Raw genomic sequence first — 19,254 nt, forward strand, 5'->3', positions numbered from 1 at the left:
CACAGACGGCATAGGCCCTAGAGGAAAGGAACCAGGCTTCAGATCAGAGCCAGACCCAGCAGATATCCCAGGTCCTCCTCTCATTCACTGTGTCCCCTCCTTGGGTCAGCCTCTGCAACTGAGCCTGTTTTAAAAATCTGTATAACAATGGTACCCCAATATTGTGAAGAATAAGTGAGACGAAATATGTAAAGTGCTCAGTCCAGAACCACAAAGGGAACCTTGCCTCTCTAATATTATTCTCTCAAAGAGACAGTAAAACAGCCCAGGACACACAGACACACAGGTAAATAGTTAATATTTATTGAGTACCTCACATGTGCCAAGAGCCTTTCTAAGTGCATTTAATTCTTACAAGGTCACAAGGCTGGTATTATGCCCATTTTACAGATGGGGAAATGGAGGCACAAGAGGTTACAGACCCAAGGTCATAACCCTAGTAAGTGACAAAGCCAGGATTCAAACTCAAACAGCCTGTCTCTAAAGCCCATGCATACCACCTCCCTTAATAGTAATGATTAATTTTTAAAATCATTACTTGCTCAGACACAATATTCCATAGTTTATGATGTATTTTCCTACCCACTTCCATTTATTTCTCACCACACCAGCCCAGAGAGGAAGGCAATGTTTACTCCTAATTTATAAAGGGGAGGGGGAAACTGAGGCTGTGAAAGGGGGAACTAACCTGTCTTACCAAGGTCACACAGCAAGGTCGGTGGCAGAAGAGGGGGTGGTATTTGGGACTTTCTGACTCCAAATTCAGGGGACCATTCCCAGCCTTACTCAACTCCCAAGCCCCCTAAATAGCAAGCCTGCTGGCTGGAGGCCTTGGGGGCTTTCTCCCCAGGCCAGTTGCTCTGGCTGGGCTTCCACTGTTCAGCTGGAGGGTCCAAAGGCCGCATCCTCCACCCACCCCACACCCCACCGCTCACTATCAGATGGGAGGGGCAGGAACTCTGGGACTGGTGGAGTTTCCGACCAGGCAGGAAAAAGAACAAAGGAACTGCATGGGGGGAGAAGGTGGAGGGGGGTGGCCAGGAGGGTGGCAGGAGTGGAGGGGACACTTCACCATGGAATATGAAGTCAAGAAAGGGAAAAAGGTAGGTGGGAGGTTGGAAGGGGTGCGGGGTAGAGCGATGTCCCCAGAGTCGGAGAAGTGGGAAGCCTGGGGGGAGGAGGGGGGTGATAGGCAGTGAGTGGCATCAGGAGAGCCTTTCTTCTTATTGGGAAAGACCTTCCTCCCCACCCTTGGGCAGCCGGACATTTGGACTCAAAATTCCCTAACCCGTCTCCCTGCTCTCAGTGGCCTGTGCCATCCCAGGAATGGACAGACGGACAGGCACCTTCCAGGAAAATCCAGCCAGTCAGATGAGTTTGGGAGATATTCTCAACCTGCTTCCCTGGTGTTCCTGGGGGTTCCCTCCTGCAGCTTCTCAGACCGAGGGACAGATAGACAGCCACCCAACAAACCCATTCCCCTGCTCCCTGCCTCCCCAGACAGAAGGACCTCAGCCAGGGCAATTCTGTGCTATGAGGCTGCCTATCCAGGCTCGAGACACCTGCCTGCTCCCCCCCGCTGGGTTCCAACTGAGCCTGCCCCCTCCCTATCTTTATACAGGGCCCAGTTCTGCCCCAAAGGCCTCAGCCTGGGGGTCATTCCCCCCACCCCTAGACCTTTACCCCTTCCTGACTCTCAGATATTTTCTAGTCTGGTTCTCTGGGCATCACACCTGTTTGTCTTTGTGGTCCAGGGAGCCTCTGGGATTCCAACTCCTACCTCCATCCCCACTGAGCCCTCTTCCCCCAGGAAACCTAGATCCAGCTGTTTGGAAAGACTCCCACATGAACTGTGAGGGCTCCGAAGGGAGACAAGACATAGGTGCTTGTCCTCTCTTGGTTCATTCCTTCTATAGATATTTATTTATTCAGCACCTATTATGTGCCAGGCACTGTGCCTGGTGCTGGTGATGATGCACTTGGTGAGCAACGTCAGACAAGGACCCTGCTCCCTCCCTGAAGCTCACATTCTAGTGAGGGAGACAACTATTAATTAAAAAAAAAAAACAATTAATGTAAAACTGTACAGAAGTCTCCGTACACAGTGCTGGGGGACAGAATATTAAGGGACCCAGCCCTAGACTGGTCAGTTTGAGCTGAGATCTGATGGGTGGAAGGAAAGAGGACAGGGAAGAGTGTTTCCAGCAGAGGAACAGCATGTGCAAAGCCCCATGGTAGGAAGGAATGTAGCAAGTAGGAAGAACTGAAAGATGGCCCTATAGCTGGAGGGCAGGAATTAGGGGCAGTGTGGGGTGAGATGAGGCTGGAGAAGTGGGCAGGGGTGGACCACTGAGGGCCACAGACAAAGCATTTACCTCCCCACTCCACTCACATATACACACATACTCCCATATACAGGATAAAGTCCTGGCTCCGTAGCCGGCATTCGAGCCCTCTATGACTTGTTCATCCCGTCATTCAGCCACAGCTACAACACACCTTCTCCAGGCTCGTGCTCGCCCTTGCAGCCCCCAGTGTTTTGCACATGCTGTGCCCTCTGCTTGGGATGCTCGTTCCCACACCGCTTGTTCTCATTTCTCAGAGCTTCCACGTACTTCATCCAGGCTCCATGATACTGATTTTAAAACTTGAGCTGGGCCTGCAGCAGAATCACCTGGAGCGCTTGTTAATACACAGATCGTTGGGTCTCATCCCAGGTTCTGATCCAATAGGTTTGGGATGGAGCGCAAGAGTGTAGATTTCTCTTCAGTTCACAGGCGATGCTGCTGCTACTGCTGGTGGAGACCCAAGAACCACGCACTGAGAACCACTGCTCTAGAGCAGTGCTCACACTTTCCTGGGAGTTTAAATTCTGTTGGGATGGGCTGGGGCCCTGAAATTTGCTCCTTTAACCTTGATCCAGGCCGTTTTTATGCAGGTGCCCACTGGATTAAACTTCAAGGTACCTGTTAACCATTTCTAATATTTAGGAAAGCACAGAAAATAGCTTAAATACCTATGCACCCACCACTCAGCCACACTGAATGTTAATATTTTTCTGTACTTGCCCCAGCCTGGGTGGGGGTTCCTTAAGCCTCAGCCTGGGCCTGCACAGGGCTTCTACCCTCACCTGCGTGTTTAGAATGGAAGGTTTGGAGCCAGACTGCCCAAGGTGAACTATTGGTTCTACCGCTACTAGCTGGTGACCTTATTAGCTAGCTCCCTCTCTGAGGCTGTTTCTCCACCTATAAAATGGGAATCATAGAGCTACCCCCTCTGCAGAGTTTTTGTAAGAATTAAATTAGGTAATGTAAGTAAAAGGCTGAACATGTAAGTGCTGAATATGATCAAGTCAGTGGCTGTTATTACTGTTCTTCCCCCCACGCCCCCGCTTCCCCCAGGGCTTCGTGTCCCCCATCCGGAGGCTGGTGTTCCCGAAGGCTGGGCGCCGGGCAGCCTTTCGAAGTAGTGTGAGCCGCCGGCCCCTGCATTCGATGCCCCTTTATCCCCCCGACTACCTCATCGACCCCCAGATTCTGCTGTGTGACTATCTGGAGAAAGAGGTCAAGGTACTTTCGGGATGAGCAGGAGGGATGGGAAGAATCTTGAGATAAGGGGCTGGGGGGAAAGTTTTCCTCAGCCCTCTTAGGTTACCTGGCTGGATCTGAAAATTAAACTGAACAAAGATTAACAGGAGAAAAGCACACACATTTTATTAAATTTTCACATGGACATGAGAGCCTTCAGAAGAGAATGGAAGACCCTGAGAAGTGACCAGAGCAGGAAGCTTTTATACTTTTTGACAAAGAAACAATAAATCTGTGAAGAATGGACAAGGCAGAGGGGTTTGGAGGGGGTTGGTAAATGGTGAAAGAGGAACAAGGTTTGTTTATACAGACTTCTCGGCCCTCAATTCCCTGTCCCTGGTGATAAGGATGTCTCCCTTCCTACTGGTACCCTGAAAGGAGGGTACCCTTCACCAGGGAGATTTATCGCCTGCTTTCAGGGAAGATGGGTGAGGTGGGGGAAGTTAGAGTGACCTTCCTGCTTCTGCCGTTTTCTCATACTCCTTCAGTTTAAGATATTCAACGTGCCAAGATGCCATATTTTAGGGAGGCATGTTCTGGATCCCATCAGGAAAGACCTTACCTCTCCCCCACACCAACCCCTGACCACACAGGGGAGGCTCAGGGGAAAGAGGCCTGGGTTCAAGGCAGCCTTGCCCCTGAATTATGCTGGGGACCCTCAACAAGTGACCTCCACCTGTTCAGCCTCAGTGTTGCCATCTCAACATGGGGTTCAAAGCCTACCCCAAGGGGAGAGCAGATGGGAAGGTGCTCTGTGCACCGAAAAGCCGGACCATCCTGTGAGATTTTACTGCAGTGATGTTGCTGCTACTTGGACAGTGTCCAGCTTAAAGGAAGCCAGTTCTGCAGGCCACATGGACTTAGGCCAACTCAGGGGCTTTACTTCTATTTTATGAACACCATGAAGGAGCAGTGGAGAATCCTCACTACCCAATAAAGACTGATATGGGGGTAGGAGTGTCAGATTTAGTAAAAACAGGCACCCAGTTAAGTTTGAATTTTGGTGGGGGCAGGGATAAATTAGAGTTTGGGATTAACAGATACACACTACTATATACAAAATAGATAAACAACAAGGACCTATTGTATAACACAGGGAACTATATTCAATATCTTATAATAACCTATAATGGAAAAGAATCTGAAAAAGAATATGTATTTGAATCACTTTGCTATATACCTGAAACTAACACTGTAAATCAATTATATTTCAACAAAAAAAATTTTTTTAATTTGAATTTCGATAGGCGATGAGTACTTTTTTAGTTTTGATATTAGTTGTTTATGTGAAAACCAAGTTTAACTGGCATCTTGTATTTTACCTGGCAGCCCTATATGAAGAGAAAAGCTAGCAAACAAATCCACTTAAAAAACTGGGAACTGAAATTTCATAGAGAATAAAAAGAAAAGAAATGGTATGATTGGTAGAATCACCTAGAAGAATAAAACTAAAAATATTTTTAAAAGTTAATTCTTATATTAAATAACATTTAAGTGTGATAACATTAAGTTATAACTAAGAATGAATGAAGAATTAATTTACTATTAATTTAATTTAGGGCATCATTTTTCTGACAAAATTATATACTAATTGGATACAACATTCTTCCCTTTCCATTTGACTTCTGCAACAAGATCATAAAGAGGGCCAGTGACCTGTACAGTCAGTTGACACTGGTGCTTGGGGTGCACAGAGCCACTCAGGCCAAGCAGGAAATTCAAGCTATTCTAATGACTTTTGTTTCTGCCATAGCTAAATAACTATGTGCTCATAAAATAAGCTTATTTTAGCAAAAATAAGCTAGCAGTGAGAGTATGGACTCTGGTGTGTGGAGTCCAGTTCTGCCCTTTTTAGCTCTATAATATTGGGCAGGTTGTTTGGCTTTGCTGTGCCTTAGTTTTCTCATCCTTAAAGCGATGACGAATGAGTGCATAAAACTCTCAGGACTATGCCTGGCTCCTACGATGGCTTTAATAAGTTATTATCAGGCTATTATTATTAATTCAGATATTTTTATCTCAGTCTACCCGCACTGTGTCAGTGAGGAGGTCAGGGTCCTCCAAGGCTTCAGGAAGAACTCTCTCTGCCCTTTTCCCACCACCCCCGCCCCCGCCCCATTTCCATCCAGTTCCTGGGCCACCTCACCTGGGTCACCTCCTCACTGAACCCCTCCAGCCGCGACGAGCTCCTGCAGCTGCTGGACACGGCCAGGGTGAGGCTCCAGGAGAGGGGAGGGCAGGGTCTGGTCCCCTACCTCTCCCACCCGAGGCCCCCGGGACTCAGGAGATCCGACCCACCCCGCAGCAGCTGAAGGAGCTGCCGCTGAAGACCACGGCGGAGCAGGACAGCATCCTGAGCCTGTCGGCCCGCTGCCTGCTGCTCACCTGGCGCGACAACGAGGAGCTCATCTTGCGTATCCCCACGCACGAGATCGCCGCTGCCTCCTACCTGCAGGACGACGCGCTGCACCTGCTGGTGCTTAAGACCGGTACGGCAGGCGGGGCCTGGCAGGGGCGGGGCGGGGGAGGTGAAGGAGTGGAGAAAGGGCCCAACACCTAGTCTTGGGCATGGGCGTGACCTGGGGCAGGGGCGGGGCCTAAGGCTGGATAATTGGGTGATGGAAAGACCTGACCAAACTACCCTGAGACTAGGGACAGGACATGGCTGTTTGCGAGAAGAGGAAGCCCAAGGTTGAGGCTTGAAGGAGGGGCGGCCTGACCCACCATCTTCGAAACGGTGGAGAAGCCAGAATCCTGAGGCCTGAAGTTAAAGGGCGTGATGAAGGGTAGCAAGGCTCTGAGGCTAGGAGGGAACCTGCGGCAGAGGCGGAGTCTCAACTAGTGGAGGGGCCATACACTGGGGAGGCGGAGCTTGCGGCTGGGGTATCTTGGTGGGAGATGTCAGACCCTGCCATACTAGGGGCGGGGCCTGAGGCTAGGGGAGGGGTTGAAGGGAAGCCGGAAGCCAAGGAGGTGTTCCTGAAACCCGGGACAGGGTCCGAGTTAAGGGTAAAGAAGGAGGGGACAGCCTGACCACTACTCTCAGACCAGACGGCAGCGTCTGGGAGGCAAGGGGCGTCGGAATGGGGTAGGGCGGGTGGGAACTGCCAAACCCAGGGGTGGAGCCTGAGGGTGGGGGCGGGACCCAAAAGTAAGGACCCGTAGTGGGGCGGGGTCCGGCCTCCCGACTTTGAAGCCAGGGGTGGAGCCTGAGGGTGGGGGCGGGGCCAGACACGGCTGGACCCCTTCTCCCCCCAACCACCACCGCAGCGGCGGGGTCAGGACACCCAGATGGCTTCGGGAGAGGGCTCTCAGCCCGGATCTCCTGCTCCTGACGGCCACCCGGCCTTTCCTAGGTCTGGGCGTGGACCCGGTGCCAGCCGGAGTAGACGCCAGCCCCGGCGGCGCGGGGCGCGACCCGGGCCCGCCCGGGGCGGTGCCCGAGAAGCGGCGGGTGGGCGCCACGGAGCGGCGCCACACCATCTGCAGCCTTGACTGGCGGATGGCGTGGGGCGGGAGCGCGGGCGCCGAGGCCCGGGCCGGGGGCGGCGGCGGCGGCAGCCTGGAGCGCCAGCGCGCCGGGGCGCGGGCGTCGGGCAGCTGGGAGCGGCGGCAGACGTTCAGTGGCAGCTGGGAGCGGCGACAAGGCGGCGGCGGCGGCGGCGGCGCCGCGGGCAAGCCGGGCGGCAGCTGGGAGCGGAGGCAGGCGGGAGGCGGCGGCAGCTGGGAGCGGCGCCACCCGGGCCCCAACCCGCTCGACCCGCAGGACCCCAGCCCCGACGCCTACTGCAACCTGGTCATCCTGGCTGTGGCCAACAGGGTGAGCCCGAGGGCATCCCGCGCCCCTGCGCCCTGCCTCCCCGGCGCGTCTTCACCCTCCCCACACACACACCAAGTTCCTGGAGTCTACCCCAGCCCCTTTTCTTTTCCCTCCTTCGGCCCTACTGCCCAGAACTTCAGAACTGTGTGCCCATTGACGCCAAAAGGCTTTTACTCCAGCCCCAGGACACCTCCCCCTTGCTGTCCCAACGGGATGAAAGCTCAAAATGGCCCAGACTTGATCCAACCCCTCATCCAGCCCTGCTCCTTCTCCAAAGTCGTCAATGTCCACACTACCACAGTAACAATAACGAGGACAGTAATCACCAGCACGAATTCAGTGCTGACCTGTGCCAGACAGGAAACCAGCATTGTCATTTCATTCTCACAGTAACCCCTAGAGGCAAATATTACCACCATTCCCATTCTGTAGAGAAGGAAACAGACCCAGAGGCTAAGCAACTTGTGCAAGATCACACAGGAAGCAGGTGGTGATTTCAGCATCGGGACCCAGAAGTTCAGAGCCTGTACTCTTGGTAACAATGGCCAGCACCCAAGGCAGAAGACTTCTGGCCATTTTTGCCCCCCCCCCCATCCTCCACATTCACCCTTGCTTTTATTCATTTGACCATGTTCATTGAGCGCCAGCTTGTGCTAGGCATTGGGCTAGGTGCCATGGATACAGACATGAACAAAGACATATTTAGTGCCCTCCCTTAGGGAGCTCACCATCTAGCAGACACCTCCAAACCCTGAGCCTTGTAAGCTGTTTCTCTGGCCCAGGGCCCTGAACTCCCTCTATATATAAACCCCACATGGTGAACAAAACAGACACGGTGCCTCTCTAAGAGAGGTGGATAGTAACCAGTAAACTCAGGCTCTGGTGCTGACTTGAAACATTTTCTCACTTGGTGTGCAGCTCTGCACATGCTCCTGGTTTTCCTACCTCCCTGGCTGCTCCTTCGCAAGAGCTGGCGCCTCCTCTTCTCACCAGTCTCTTGAGGTTGGACTGTCCCAGGCTTAGTCCTTGATTCTCTTTCTCCTTTATCTACACTCATTTCTACGTGGCCTTCTCTAGTGAGAACTCCCCCAAATGTTACCTCCCACCAAATCTCCACGGCTGTGTCTCCACTCAGCCTCTCCGTTCAAAGGTCTAATTACCAGAGCTGAGCACCCAGTCTTCTCCCCAGACCTGCTCCTCCCTTGCTCTCCCTGTCTTGATGAATGGCAGCTCTGTCCTTCCATTGCTGAGACCAAAACCCTGCAGCACTCCTTGACTCCTGTCTCTCACACAACCCATATCCACTCTGTCAACAAATCCTGTTGGCCCTATTTCTAAAATATAACCAAAGTGCATCTACTTCTCCCCACGCTCCACTGTCCCCGCCTCCCAGGTCCATGCTCCATCTTCCCTCATCTGGGTCATTCACTTACCCCTCACTGGTTTGGCCATTGCTCAGAATCTGTTCCCCCACACGGTCAGAGCAGTCCTGTTAACACGAAAGTCACATCGTGTCCCTGCTCAAAACCTTTCAGTGGCTCCCCAGTTCACTCAGAGTAAAATCTAATGTCCTTACAACTGTTTATAAGGCCATCTACCTTACAATGGTGGCCTAGCCACCAGCCTCATTTCCTCTCTAGCCTCATCTCAAGACATCTGTGCATTCCGGATGGTGCACTGTGGTATCCCCGGCCCCCAGGACAGTGTCTGGCACATGATAGGTGCTCCATAAATATACTGAATAGATGGATTAGTGGGTACTATGTTACTATAACTTGTGATGGGGACCAAGTAGAAAAGCAGGTTGCAGTGATAATGAGGGACGAGATCCATTTTCCAGAGGGAAAGTGAGTTTGTGCCTTTTAAACTGAAACGTGTAAGAGAGAAGGAAGCAGCAGGGCAAAGAGTCAAGAAAGCAAATTCCAGGCAGAGGGAACAGTGTACCCTGTTTATCCCACTGGGCTGTGAGGGCTTTAGGCCTCATCGAATTCACCTCTGAGACTCCACAGACTGGCCCAGTGCTTGCCACACAGTGGGACTAAATAATAATTTGTGGAATGAGTAAATAAATAAGGGTTGTTTTCTAGGAGTAACTGAGCCTCTGGCCTCCAATCTGAGGCATCATGGTCCCAAGGAAGGTACAGGAGTTAGAGTCAAAAAACCTGGGTGCCAATATTAACCAAAGCCATGAGCCTGCTGTGTGAGCCTGGGCAAGTCACTTAACCACTCTAAGTCTCCCTGTCTTTCATTATAAAATAAGGATGCCTTCTTCCCTGTCCATTTGGTAGAGCTATTATAAGGGTCAATCCTGGTTTAATGATAATTTCACTCCCTCATCCCAAAATGCCTGTCCTGGGTTACATTTTAATTTACTCCCTGGACTGGCTTTTTTAGAAGCACAATATAAGAAGTGGCTTCATGAAGTTGGTCTCTTCATTAGTTGTTGTCTTTCCGTGTCTCTTGCTTAAAGACTTAAAGAGGTAAATCAAAGAGGCAAATTCCTCTTCATATTTGCGATCTCAAAAAAGTTGCACCCGAGAACTTAAATGCCTTCCTTCTATCAGGGACTGAAGTTTATGTGTTCATCCTGCTTCCATTTTTGCCTTGGGTGCCATGAAGCTCATATCTAAATATGGCATAGTAACTATGTAGAGCAGTAGTAACTCTGCTGGGCCTAACATTTTCATACAGTTAATTCTTCCTTTCCTCTTACGAGGCATTAGGAGACCTGGGCTCTAGTCCTGGCTAATCACTTTATATCTCTGGGCTTCAGCTTCCTACGTGTAAATTAAACTAAATTAGGGCTTATTTTAGATAAGCTTCAGGAGGCCCCATAATTCTCCCAGAAATTTGGGGTGCATGTGTGCATTTTTCAGGGCAGAAGAGTTACATTTGTCACTGGATTCTGTAAAGGCCGGTGAGTGGCTATTTCTATAAAGGCCACCCAGAGCATGGCCATATAATTTTGATGAAAAATGTCCTCAAAGTCAATTTAAAGGCTCCCATAGTTGTGTGTGTGCCCTCGTGCGCCTCCTCACACTGCGTTTTTAGGAAGCAGGGGCATCCTGGTCCCTGGAGAAGGCCTGAGCTCGGTTCTCCTCTCTGGGCCAGGATGCTGCAGAGGAGTCCTGCGCCCTCATCTGTCAGGTCTTCCAGATCATCTACGGGGACCAAAGCATCGAGTGCGTGGACCGGGCCGGCTACCACTACACGTCCACGCCCGAACGGCCGTGGCTCTGCAGCCGCAGTGAGTACTCCAACTCCTGGTGGCCCCTCCTGTGAAACGTCCTGAAAGGCCAGAGGAGGGGGGATGTCCCAGGACTGGGGCCAATGAAAGCCCTTAGGGGTCCTGACCTCTACAGCAATTACAGCATACCCCCGATATGTCGCTAAAATAAAATGTCAGATTTCATAATGACCTCAAACGTAGTTTCAGAACGAGACCCTCAGAGCTGAACTCTCTCTCCCTTTTGTTTTTTGGTGTCCCCACTTTGCCAAAACGTCAGTTTACTGAGCCATCTAGTCCCACCAGGACTCTAGGTCAAAACGAAGATTTCCAGACTGGTCCTTGAATGCCATCAAGGGCTGGAATGAGAATGAGACCAAGAGAGGTATTCGTTGATCACCACCTATGTGCACAGGGCCGATGTACCGAATCTTATTTAATCCTCATAACAACCTTGTCTGTCCTGTTTGCCGCTGCATCCCCTGTGCCTAACACAGGACCAGGGACGGATGCTCAAGGCGTATTTTCTGAATGGATGAAAGAATGCTCTGAGGCCTTATGAATACAATTTTTACAGATGAGGACATTAAGGCTCGGAGTAGTCAATAAATATCTCAGGGTCACACAGCTGGTAAATGGCAGAGGCAGGATTCAAACCCAGGTGCATCTGATTCTAACGCTTCCATCTGCAACAGCCTCACTCCCCATGCTGCCTTCAGGGCCATTAAGTGAACTTCCTCAGCCACAGCCCCCTGAGCGTGGTCCCTGTTTGCGTAGCTCAGGCAACGGGGAGCCAGCTCTTTCCTTCTGGAGGCGCTCACATCTGTGGGAACTGTGGTTATTGAGAATTTGGGAACGTTCGTTGACTCTCCCAGGGATGATGGACAAATAAATGAGATAACTCAACAGATATTTCAACAAATTCATTCATTCAACAAGTATTTCTTGAACACCTGTCTGTGGGATCCTGCTAATCACCAGGATGTACTGGAGAGTAAAGCCAGATGTGGCCCTCCCTCTGAGGCGTGCAGTGCTGAAGTAGGCCGACAGTAATTAAATAGTTGCACAGATAAAATGTAACCACACACTGTGTTACAAGAATGTATAATGAGGAACCAGCGGGGCCTGGAAAGTCCGGGGAGTGTCCTGAGGAAGTGACACTAAGTGAGCCACGATGGGCAGGGGGAGGCCAGTAGCTGGATTCACTGAGATGACAGGGGCAGGTACAGAGCAAGTTCTCTGTACCTGGTGCTCCTTTCTCCTCATGATTTTGAGCTCCTTGCCCTCAAAGTTCTTTTTTCTCTCTCTCAAACATATACAGTTTACAAAGCGCTACCTCGCCTGTTCCCTGGCTTGCTCTCCCCAAGGCCCCCCTGAGGTAGGCAGGAAGGTGGTATTGTCCCAACCTTGGGGTAGTTGAGTGCCAGGAGAGGAGAAGCGCGTTGCCCAAGGTTGGCTGTGTGTTGCCGGTGGGGGCAGGAATCATGGTCAGAAACTTCCAGTGGCTGCCCATTTCGCTCAGAGTGAAAGTTAACACCCGTACAGTTACTAACAAGGCCATGCGTGCTCCAGCCGCCATCCTTACCCCAGGGTGGGGCTGAGATTGGGGCCTCAGGGAGCCAGAGATGTTGGTCCCTGCTTTGCCGCCTCTGACCGCCCTCTGTCTGCTGCCCCCAGGTGACAGCTGCCGCACGGATGGGACTTACGCCTATGACGCCGACTTCAGCTGCTGCAGCTCCTTGTGGGTACCGTCCTTCTCAGGGACCCCACTCTGGTCCCCTCTGTCCCTGCACAAACAGGGTTGCTCATCTAGGCATTCTTGAGCCCCTATGGGCAAGACAGGGTGGGAGAAAGTGACTCCATCTTGATTTGTGCTGAGATGCTAGGCCCTGAGGGTGCAGGTAACCTGAACTTCCCAGGCTCTGGTGAGCTTATAGGATCTGAACCCCTGAGAGACAGACAGGGTAGCCAGAACTCAGAACTAGGTCCACATGGGCCTGCAGCTCTTTCCCAGTCATCCAGACACAGTGGCCTGCAGAGGCCAAAATCACAGCTAATGCCAAAAAGTCATTTTGGCTCTATGGAACAGAGAATCCTAAAAAAGAGTAGCTTTAAAAAGGATAAAACTCCCCCCCCCCCCCCCCCCGCCGTCTCTTACATAAAATAGACAAGGAGTCTATGGCCTTATGGTCATTAAGGGCTCGGGCTTATCTTTTCCTCCCTCTCTAACACTTGCTTCCATCCTCAAGGTCACCTCATGGGCCCAGATAGTGGCTATAGCTCCAGCCATCACAGTAGCATACGAGGAATCTCTTTAAAGAAAGATCTGTGCTAGAATTCCTACCTGACTTCTGTTTACATCTCATTGGCCAGAACTTGGTCTCATGGCCATAACTAGCTATAAGCAAGTCTGGAAGATGTAGGTTTTTTTTTTTTTTTTTAAAAATCTCATTTGGGAATGTTGTCCAGGGTTCTATTTAGGGTGACTGACCACCCCAGTTTGTCCAGGATGTAGGGGTTCCCCAAAACATGGAAGTTTCAGTACTGTAACCAGTACTGAAATAAGTCCCAGGAAAACTGGGACAAGTTGGTCACCTTAGTTCTGTTACTAAGGCCTTTGGCTTTCTGTTATTAAGGCTGACAAGGGACAGCCTCTGCCAATGATATAGGCCTTACTTCCCCCCCGCCCCCCTTTTCAGCGGCAATATACTTGCTTAAGACTGTGCACTCTTAGGCCAGTCCTTAAACCACCTGCTATCTGCTAGAGAGATGACGGTCATGACAATGACTAACTTTAGACCTTGCTGTCTGCCAAGTGCTATTCTATAATGCACTTCGTTTTTAAAATCAACATAGCAACATTACAGTAGCTACTGTTTATTTACTGCCTAGTCCATGACTCTAAGTACTTTACAAAGATTAACTCCTCTGTTTCTTACGATGACACCAATTTTTATCACACCATTTTACAGATAGAGAAACTGAAGAATAGAGAAGTTAAGTAACTTGACCCAAGGTCAAGCAGCTAGTAAGTTGTAGGCCTGCGATTTGAACCCAGACAGGCTGGCTCCAGAGTCCACACTAAGTTTACACTGCTTCTCTGGAGGTCATAATTGAAGATGGTTCTGGAACAATGTAGAGACCAGGAGGCAGGAGCCCAAGGTTGACTTTTACTTAAGCAATATTTATTGAGTACCTACCATGTGCCAGGCACTGTGCTCTGTGCTAGGGATACAGTGGGGAGCCAGACAAGGATGAGGCCGGTACTTGGCACATAGTAGGTACTCAGCAAACAGAGAAAACCAGGTCCCTGCTCTTGCATGGTTTACAAGGTAGCGCAGGAGACAAGGAAATCATTATTTAGTAATAATAAGCATCAACAGTAATAAACACTCAAGAGAAGCTCAGAGTGCTGAGAGAGAGGCTGTGGAATCCCTACCTCATCTGGGGAGTCAGGAGGGCCTCTCTGAGGTGATGACCTTTGAACTGAGACATGACAAATAAAAGGGGGAAGAGCGCTCCAGGTACAGGGAACAGCAAGTGCAAGGATGCTGAAGCGGGACCTACTTGGCATGTTTGAGGAGCAGCCAGGAGGCCACTACGGCTGCAGCAGAGGGTGTGAAGGACAGAGTGGTTAGAGAGGAGATCTGGTGGGGGCATCGGAAAGGCCTTCGTGTCATGGGTAGACTTACAGACTTTGTGACCACGTTTAACAGAGGGTCTAACCCATTCTAGAGGGATCAGGGAAAACTTTCCTGAGGAGGTGACATTTAAGATCCAATGGTGAGGAAGAGTTAGCTGAGCAAAAGACAGGGAAAGAGAGGCATTCCAGGCAGAGGTGACAGCATGTGCAAAGGCCCAGAGGTGAGGAGGTACTTGGAGTATTAGAAGAAAAGACAGAAGGCAGGGTGACCTGAGCACAAACAGCAAGGGGGAGACGAGGCTTGAGAGGTGGTGCGTGGCCAGATCCTATGGGGCCTCGAAGGCCAAAATGGGATATAGGATGAGGCCCCAGGCCCAGAGCACTGGTGGCTGCGCCCTCCCACCTTCAGCCTACCACGGGGAGAAGAGCTGGAGGGAGGCGAGTGAGGGCCCCTTCCCCTCCTGTCTCTGCAGCAATGGCTCCCAGGACACATTTGAAGCCTGTTACAGCGGCACGTCCACACCCTCTTTCCATGGCTCCCACTGCAGCGGCAGCGACCACAGCAGCCTGGGCCTCGAGCAGTTGCAGGATTACATGGTCACGGTGAGCTGGGGCAGGCAGTGCGAACAGCATAAGCAAGGGCCTGGAGAACACATGGGGTATTTCAGGCATCATGAATAATACTGGACATAACTGAAGCATAAGACCTCAGAGGTCAGGGCAGGGCATGAGGTTAGGAGAGCAAACGGAGTCAGCTGTGAAAGGCCTTAAGTAATGTCAACTAGCATTGAGTGTTGACTTTATACCAGGCACTGTTCTGAGCACCTTTAATGCATCATTTCTTTTCATCCTTTCAACAACCCAAGAAGGAAATGCCTTCATTATCCTCACATTGCAGATGAAGAAAGCGAGGGTTAAGGAGGTTGTCACCTACCCACGATCACAGAGCTGGTCAGTGAAGGGGCCAGGATTTGAAATCGGGCAGCTTGAGTCCACATCCCATTCTTAGATGCAGCCCAAGGCCGGGTTTTCACAGGAGGGCTGGGCTGGATACACCCTTAGCGAGGGCTCTGGGTCTTTTAGGCAAGGGTTGGGTGGGGGTTGCTCTTGGGATTAATCTCGAATGGTGTCCCTGACAGTTGCGGAGTAAGCTGGGGCCCCCTGAGATCCAGCAGTTTGCGCTGCTGCTGCGGGACTACCGGCTGGGGCTGCCCATCCAGGACTATTGCGCAGGCCTGCTGAAGCTCTACGGAGACCGGCGCAAGTTCCTCCTGCTTGGTGAGCCCCCTGCCCAGGCTGGGAGTGTTTACTCTTTATCCCTCGGCCTCCCATAAAGCCGACATCATGAGATCCATGAGGCAAACAGGGAAACCAAAGTGCAGAGAGGGGAAGAGACTTGTCTGCAGTCAGAGCCGGGAGAGAGAGCACAGGTGTAACCATTTCACCTTCACAGCAAAGCTGGGAGAGGGTATGATTCTTCCCATTTTACTCCATGAGGAATCTGAGGCTCAGAGAGGCTAAGGAACTCTTCCAAGGTCACAGAGCTAGTAAGGAGGGCTAGTGATAACAGCAACAGGAACGATAATCTTAATAAGCTAACATGTATTGGGCAGTTACCGTGTGTAGTGGCAAGGATCATCTCATTGAACGCCCTCAGTTCCGGGAAGTTGAAACTATGATTTGCCCTCATTTTGCAGATGAGAAAACTGAAGCTTAGAGAAGTAAAGTACATAAATAAGTCACGAAGCTAATAAGTAGTGACAGAAGTAAAACGGAAGCCAAATGGGGCACTCAGTGTGTGTTAAGTACCTTATTTAATCCTCACAGCCCTACCGAGAGAACAGGTGTAATTATCTCCCTTTTACAGGGGAGGAAAGTAAGGCTCAGAGTAATTATTGGAGGAGTGTTACACAACTCATAAATGGGAATGTAATAGTTAACAATAAGCTAACATGTAGTGAGCATTTATTGCGTGCGGAGCATTATGCCGTTACTCTCTGGCTCAGAGAGTCAGGAATTGTGCAAGGTCACACAGCCGGCGAGCGGCAGGGTGGGGATTTGCACTCCGCTCCCCAGAGAAGGTGATTCCTCCGTGGGAGGGGAAGGCTTGACCCCAAGGAATCACCGTGCCCCTCGGCCTGCAGGGATGCGGCCCTTCATTCCGGACCAGGACATCGGCTACTTCGAGGGCTTCCTGGAGGGCGTGGGCATCCGCGAGGGCGGCATCCTCACCGACAGCTTCGGCCGCATCAAACGCAGCATGAGCTCCACGTCGGCGTCAGCCGTGCGCAGCTACGACGGCGCGGCCCAGCGGCCCGAGGCGCAGGCCTTCCACCGGCTGCTGGCCGACATCACGCACGACATCGAGGCGCTGGCCCCAGACGACGACGACGAAAGCACTGACGAGGAGGCCCAGGGCTCCCCGAGCGGGGTCGACGCGGCCGAGGACAACTACCTGTAGCCTGTGCCACCGCCCATGGGGAGGGCGGTGAAGGGGGTGGCCCCAAGACCCCGCTCCTGAGTCTCACTCACCGTTGCCTGTGGGACCCCATCCCCAGACCTCCTCCTCAAACCCCCAACCGGGGCTCCACCCTCCCGGGGTCTCTGTCCCTACTCCCGGGGCTCCGGTCCCTGCAGTACCGAGAATGTCCTGCAGGCGGCGGGATCCTAACCGGGACTTGGCAGCCCCTAGGCCGGCTGGGGTGGACTGCGAACTTCTTTGTCCCACTAGCCCCGCGGGTTCGGCTTCTGGACTCTCCCTCCTCCTCGAGACTCCGCAGCTTTCTGGAGACCAAGGGAGAGATGAAGAGTGGGCTCCACCTGCTGGCCGGTTGAGAAAATAATTCTCAGAGCCCAAAGACCTCTGGTTCCTCTTATTTTACAGTTTGAGAAACATGTTCGAGAGAAGGGACTTGAGGGAGTCTCCTGATTCCCCTTAGATATTACCTCAAACTGACCATACTAAATGGTGTAGAGGGTATTTTTAAAGCTCTAAGAGGCAGGGTCTCCCCTTCGCAGGTGGAATTAGATCGTTAGTGTGGAATAGAGGTTTCTTTCTACTGAGAGTCAACCCGGAGGTGGACGATTTGGGTCCCAATCCTGGCCCTAAGGCTCTGAACAGGTTGCTTGTTCAGATCTTGCATTTGGAGCCAGACAGGCTAGGTCTCCTGTCTGGTAGCAGTTCTAGCTTCTCTGCATCTCCATTTCCTCTTCTGACCATGAGGTCGGCCCCACCCACCTCACAGGGGGGTCATAGGGATGACTGAAGGTCAAGACCTCAGTGCTGGGTCTAGCACATGATAGCACATGATAAATGTTCCCTTTCACATCGAACACTTTCTGACTCAGTTTACCTGTCTTTACCTGTGTGCAACGGGACAGGAACTGAGGTGGAGGTGAGAAGACCCTCAGGGAGCTCACAGTTTGGGAGGAGGAAATAGGAATTGCCCCTCACAGCTCTATTACAGCCTGGCTCTGTGCTCGAGGCCCAAATGCAAAGTACCCAAGATTCCGCAGACAAGCCGCCACATCTAGGGTAGTCAAAGAAGTCTGAAGACAGGGTTGGAGGGGAGGAGAAGTCAGCATAAGGACAGGACTCAGCACAGCCTCAGTAAAGGCTCAGAGGCTGAAAGAAAGAAGCCCTGAGAAGAGGCAAGAGAATTGCATAGAAGAGCTAAAATTTATTTGTAGAACTTTACATGGCCTTCCATGGCCAGACACAGGGCACTTACCGTGAGGTAGATACTATTATCACCATTGTTAAAATTATATCATTATTATTATTAGGGCTTCAGATCCAGAGAGTTTCATGAGTTATACTCAGTTCGTGGCAAATGACCGTCCCATCATAACTGAGCCATGAAAGGCCCTTCTGATGTCTTAGTTTGTTTTATATTCCCCGAACTCCATCCACACATCCCCACAATCCTTCCCCTCCCTACAATAGGCACCCACCCCTATGTGTTGATATATATCCCTGGACATAAAATGTACAATGTCTTCTGTGTGTGTGTTTATATTACATAAATGGTATTGTATAAGGTTCTCATTCTGTTGTTTCCTTTTTCACTCCCTAATATGTTTTTAAGATCTACTTATGTTGGGACTTCCCTGGTGGTGCAACGGTTAAGAATCTGCCTGCCAATGCAGGGGACACGGGTTTGAGCCTTGGTCTGGGAAGACTCCACAAGCCATGGAGCAACTAAGCCCGGGTGCCACAACTACTGAGCCTGCACTCTAGAGCCCACGAGCCACAACTACTGAAGCCCGCGTGCCTAAAGCCTGTGCTCCGCAACAAGAGAAGCCACTGCAATGAGGGGCCCGAGCACCACGATGAAGAGTAGCCCCCACTCGCCGCAACTAGAGAAAGCCCTCGCGCAGCAACAAAGACCCAACGCAGCCAAAAATAAATAAATTTATTATTTTTTAAAAAAGATCTACTCATGTTGCTGTGTAAAAACCTAAATTATTACATCTAACCACTGCAAAATATTCCAAGCTGAGCATCCACTGTTTTATCTATCCATTCCCCCAGTGATGGACACTCAGGTTGCTTCCAGTTCCCTCTTACCATAAACCACACCGTGATGAACATCTTTGTGCATGACCCTTATGGGGCTGTGTGAAAATTTCTTTGAGCTGTATACCCAAGAGTAGAATTACTAGATCATAGAGCATCTCTGTTTTAATTGTCACTAAAATCTGCTAGGATGGCTCCACTAGTAGCGTGTGAGGGATGTTTTCTCCCCACATTTTCAGCAACTTTTACATTATCTGACTTTGTAACTTTTGCCTACTTTGGGTGTAAGATGACATCTCGTTGTTTTAACTTGCGTTTCTCTGTCAATCCTGAGATTCAGAACCTCCTATACTTGTCAGGGATTGGGATTTAGGCTTCCCCTTCAGTGAATTGTCTGTCCATATCTTTTCTCCATTATCTCCTGGATTTCCTGTTTTCTCTTGTTGATTTGTAGGAGTA

At 50.9% G+C, this 19,254-nt stretch overlaps 1 protein-coding gene across 2 annotated transcripts; it reads left to right on the forward strand.

Moving 5' to 3' along the window:
- The first annotated feature begins 1,068 nt into the window (after positions 1–1,068).
- CCM2L (CCM2 like scaffold protein) lies at positions 1,069–17,592 on the forward strand. 2 transcript variants are annotated; one of them, XM_065892876.1, is made up of 10 exons: positions 1,069–1,103; positions 3,402–3,569; positions 5,717–5,800; positions 5,893–6,076; positions 6,944–7,407; positions 10,519–10,654; positions 12,311–12,374; positions 14,750–14,879; positions 15,416–15,554; positions 16,421–17,592. In XM_065892876.1, exons 1-10 carry the CDS (start codon positions 1,074–1,076, stop codon positions 16,735–16,737), a joined length of 1,716 nt encoding a protein of 571 aa, XP_065748948.1. In that variant the 5' UTR covers positions 1,069–1,073; the 3' UTR covers positions 16,738–17,592. The 2 variants fall into 2 exon arrangements, with proteins under 2 accessions (XP_065748948.1, XP_065748949.1); XM_065892877.1 differs by lacking the exons at positions 12,311–12,374; positions 16,421–17,592 and having other exon boundaries at positions 1,074–1,103; positions 15,416–15,518.
- Positions 17,593–19,254: the final 1,662 nt, after the last annotated feature.

This window comes from Phocoena phocoena, chromosome 15 (assembly GCF_963924675.1).
Source record: "Phocoena phocoena chromosome 15, mPhoPho1.1, whole genome shotgun sequence".
Classification (NCBI taxonomy): domain Eukaryota; kingdom Metazoa; phylum Chordata; class Mammalia; order Artiodactyla; family Phocoenidae; genus Phocoena; species Phocoena phocoena.

Coding starts and splice junctions, on each gene's coding strand:
- CCM2L (XM_065892876.1), top strand. CDS start 1,074: ATGGAATATGAAGTCAAGAAAGGGAAAAAG. Junction 10,655..12,310: donor GCCGTGGCTCTGCAGCCGCA/GTGAGTACTCCA, acceptor TGCTGCCCCCAG/GTGACAGCTGCCGCACGGAT. Junction 12,375..14,749: donor TTCAGCTGCTGCAGCTCCTT/GTGGGTACCGTC, acceptor CTGTCTCTGCAG/CAATGGCTCCCAGGACACAT.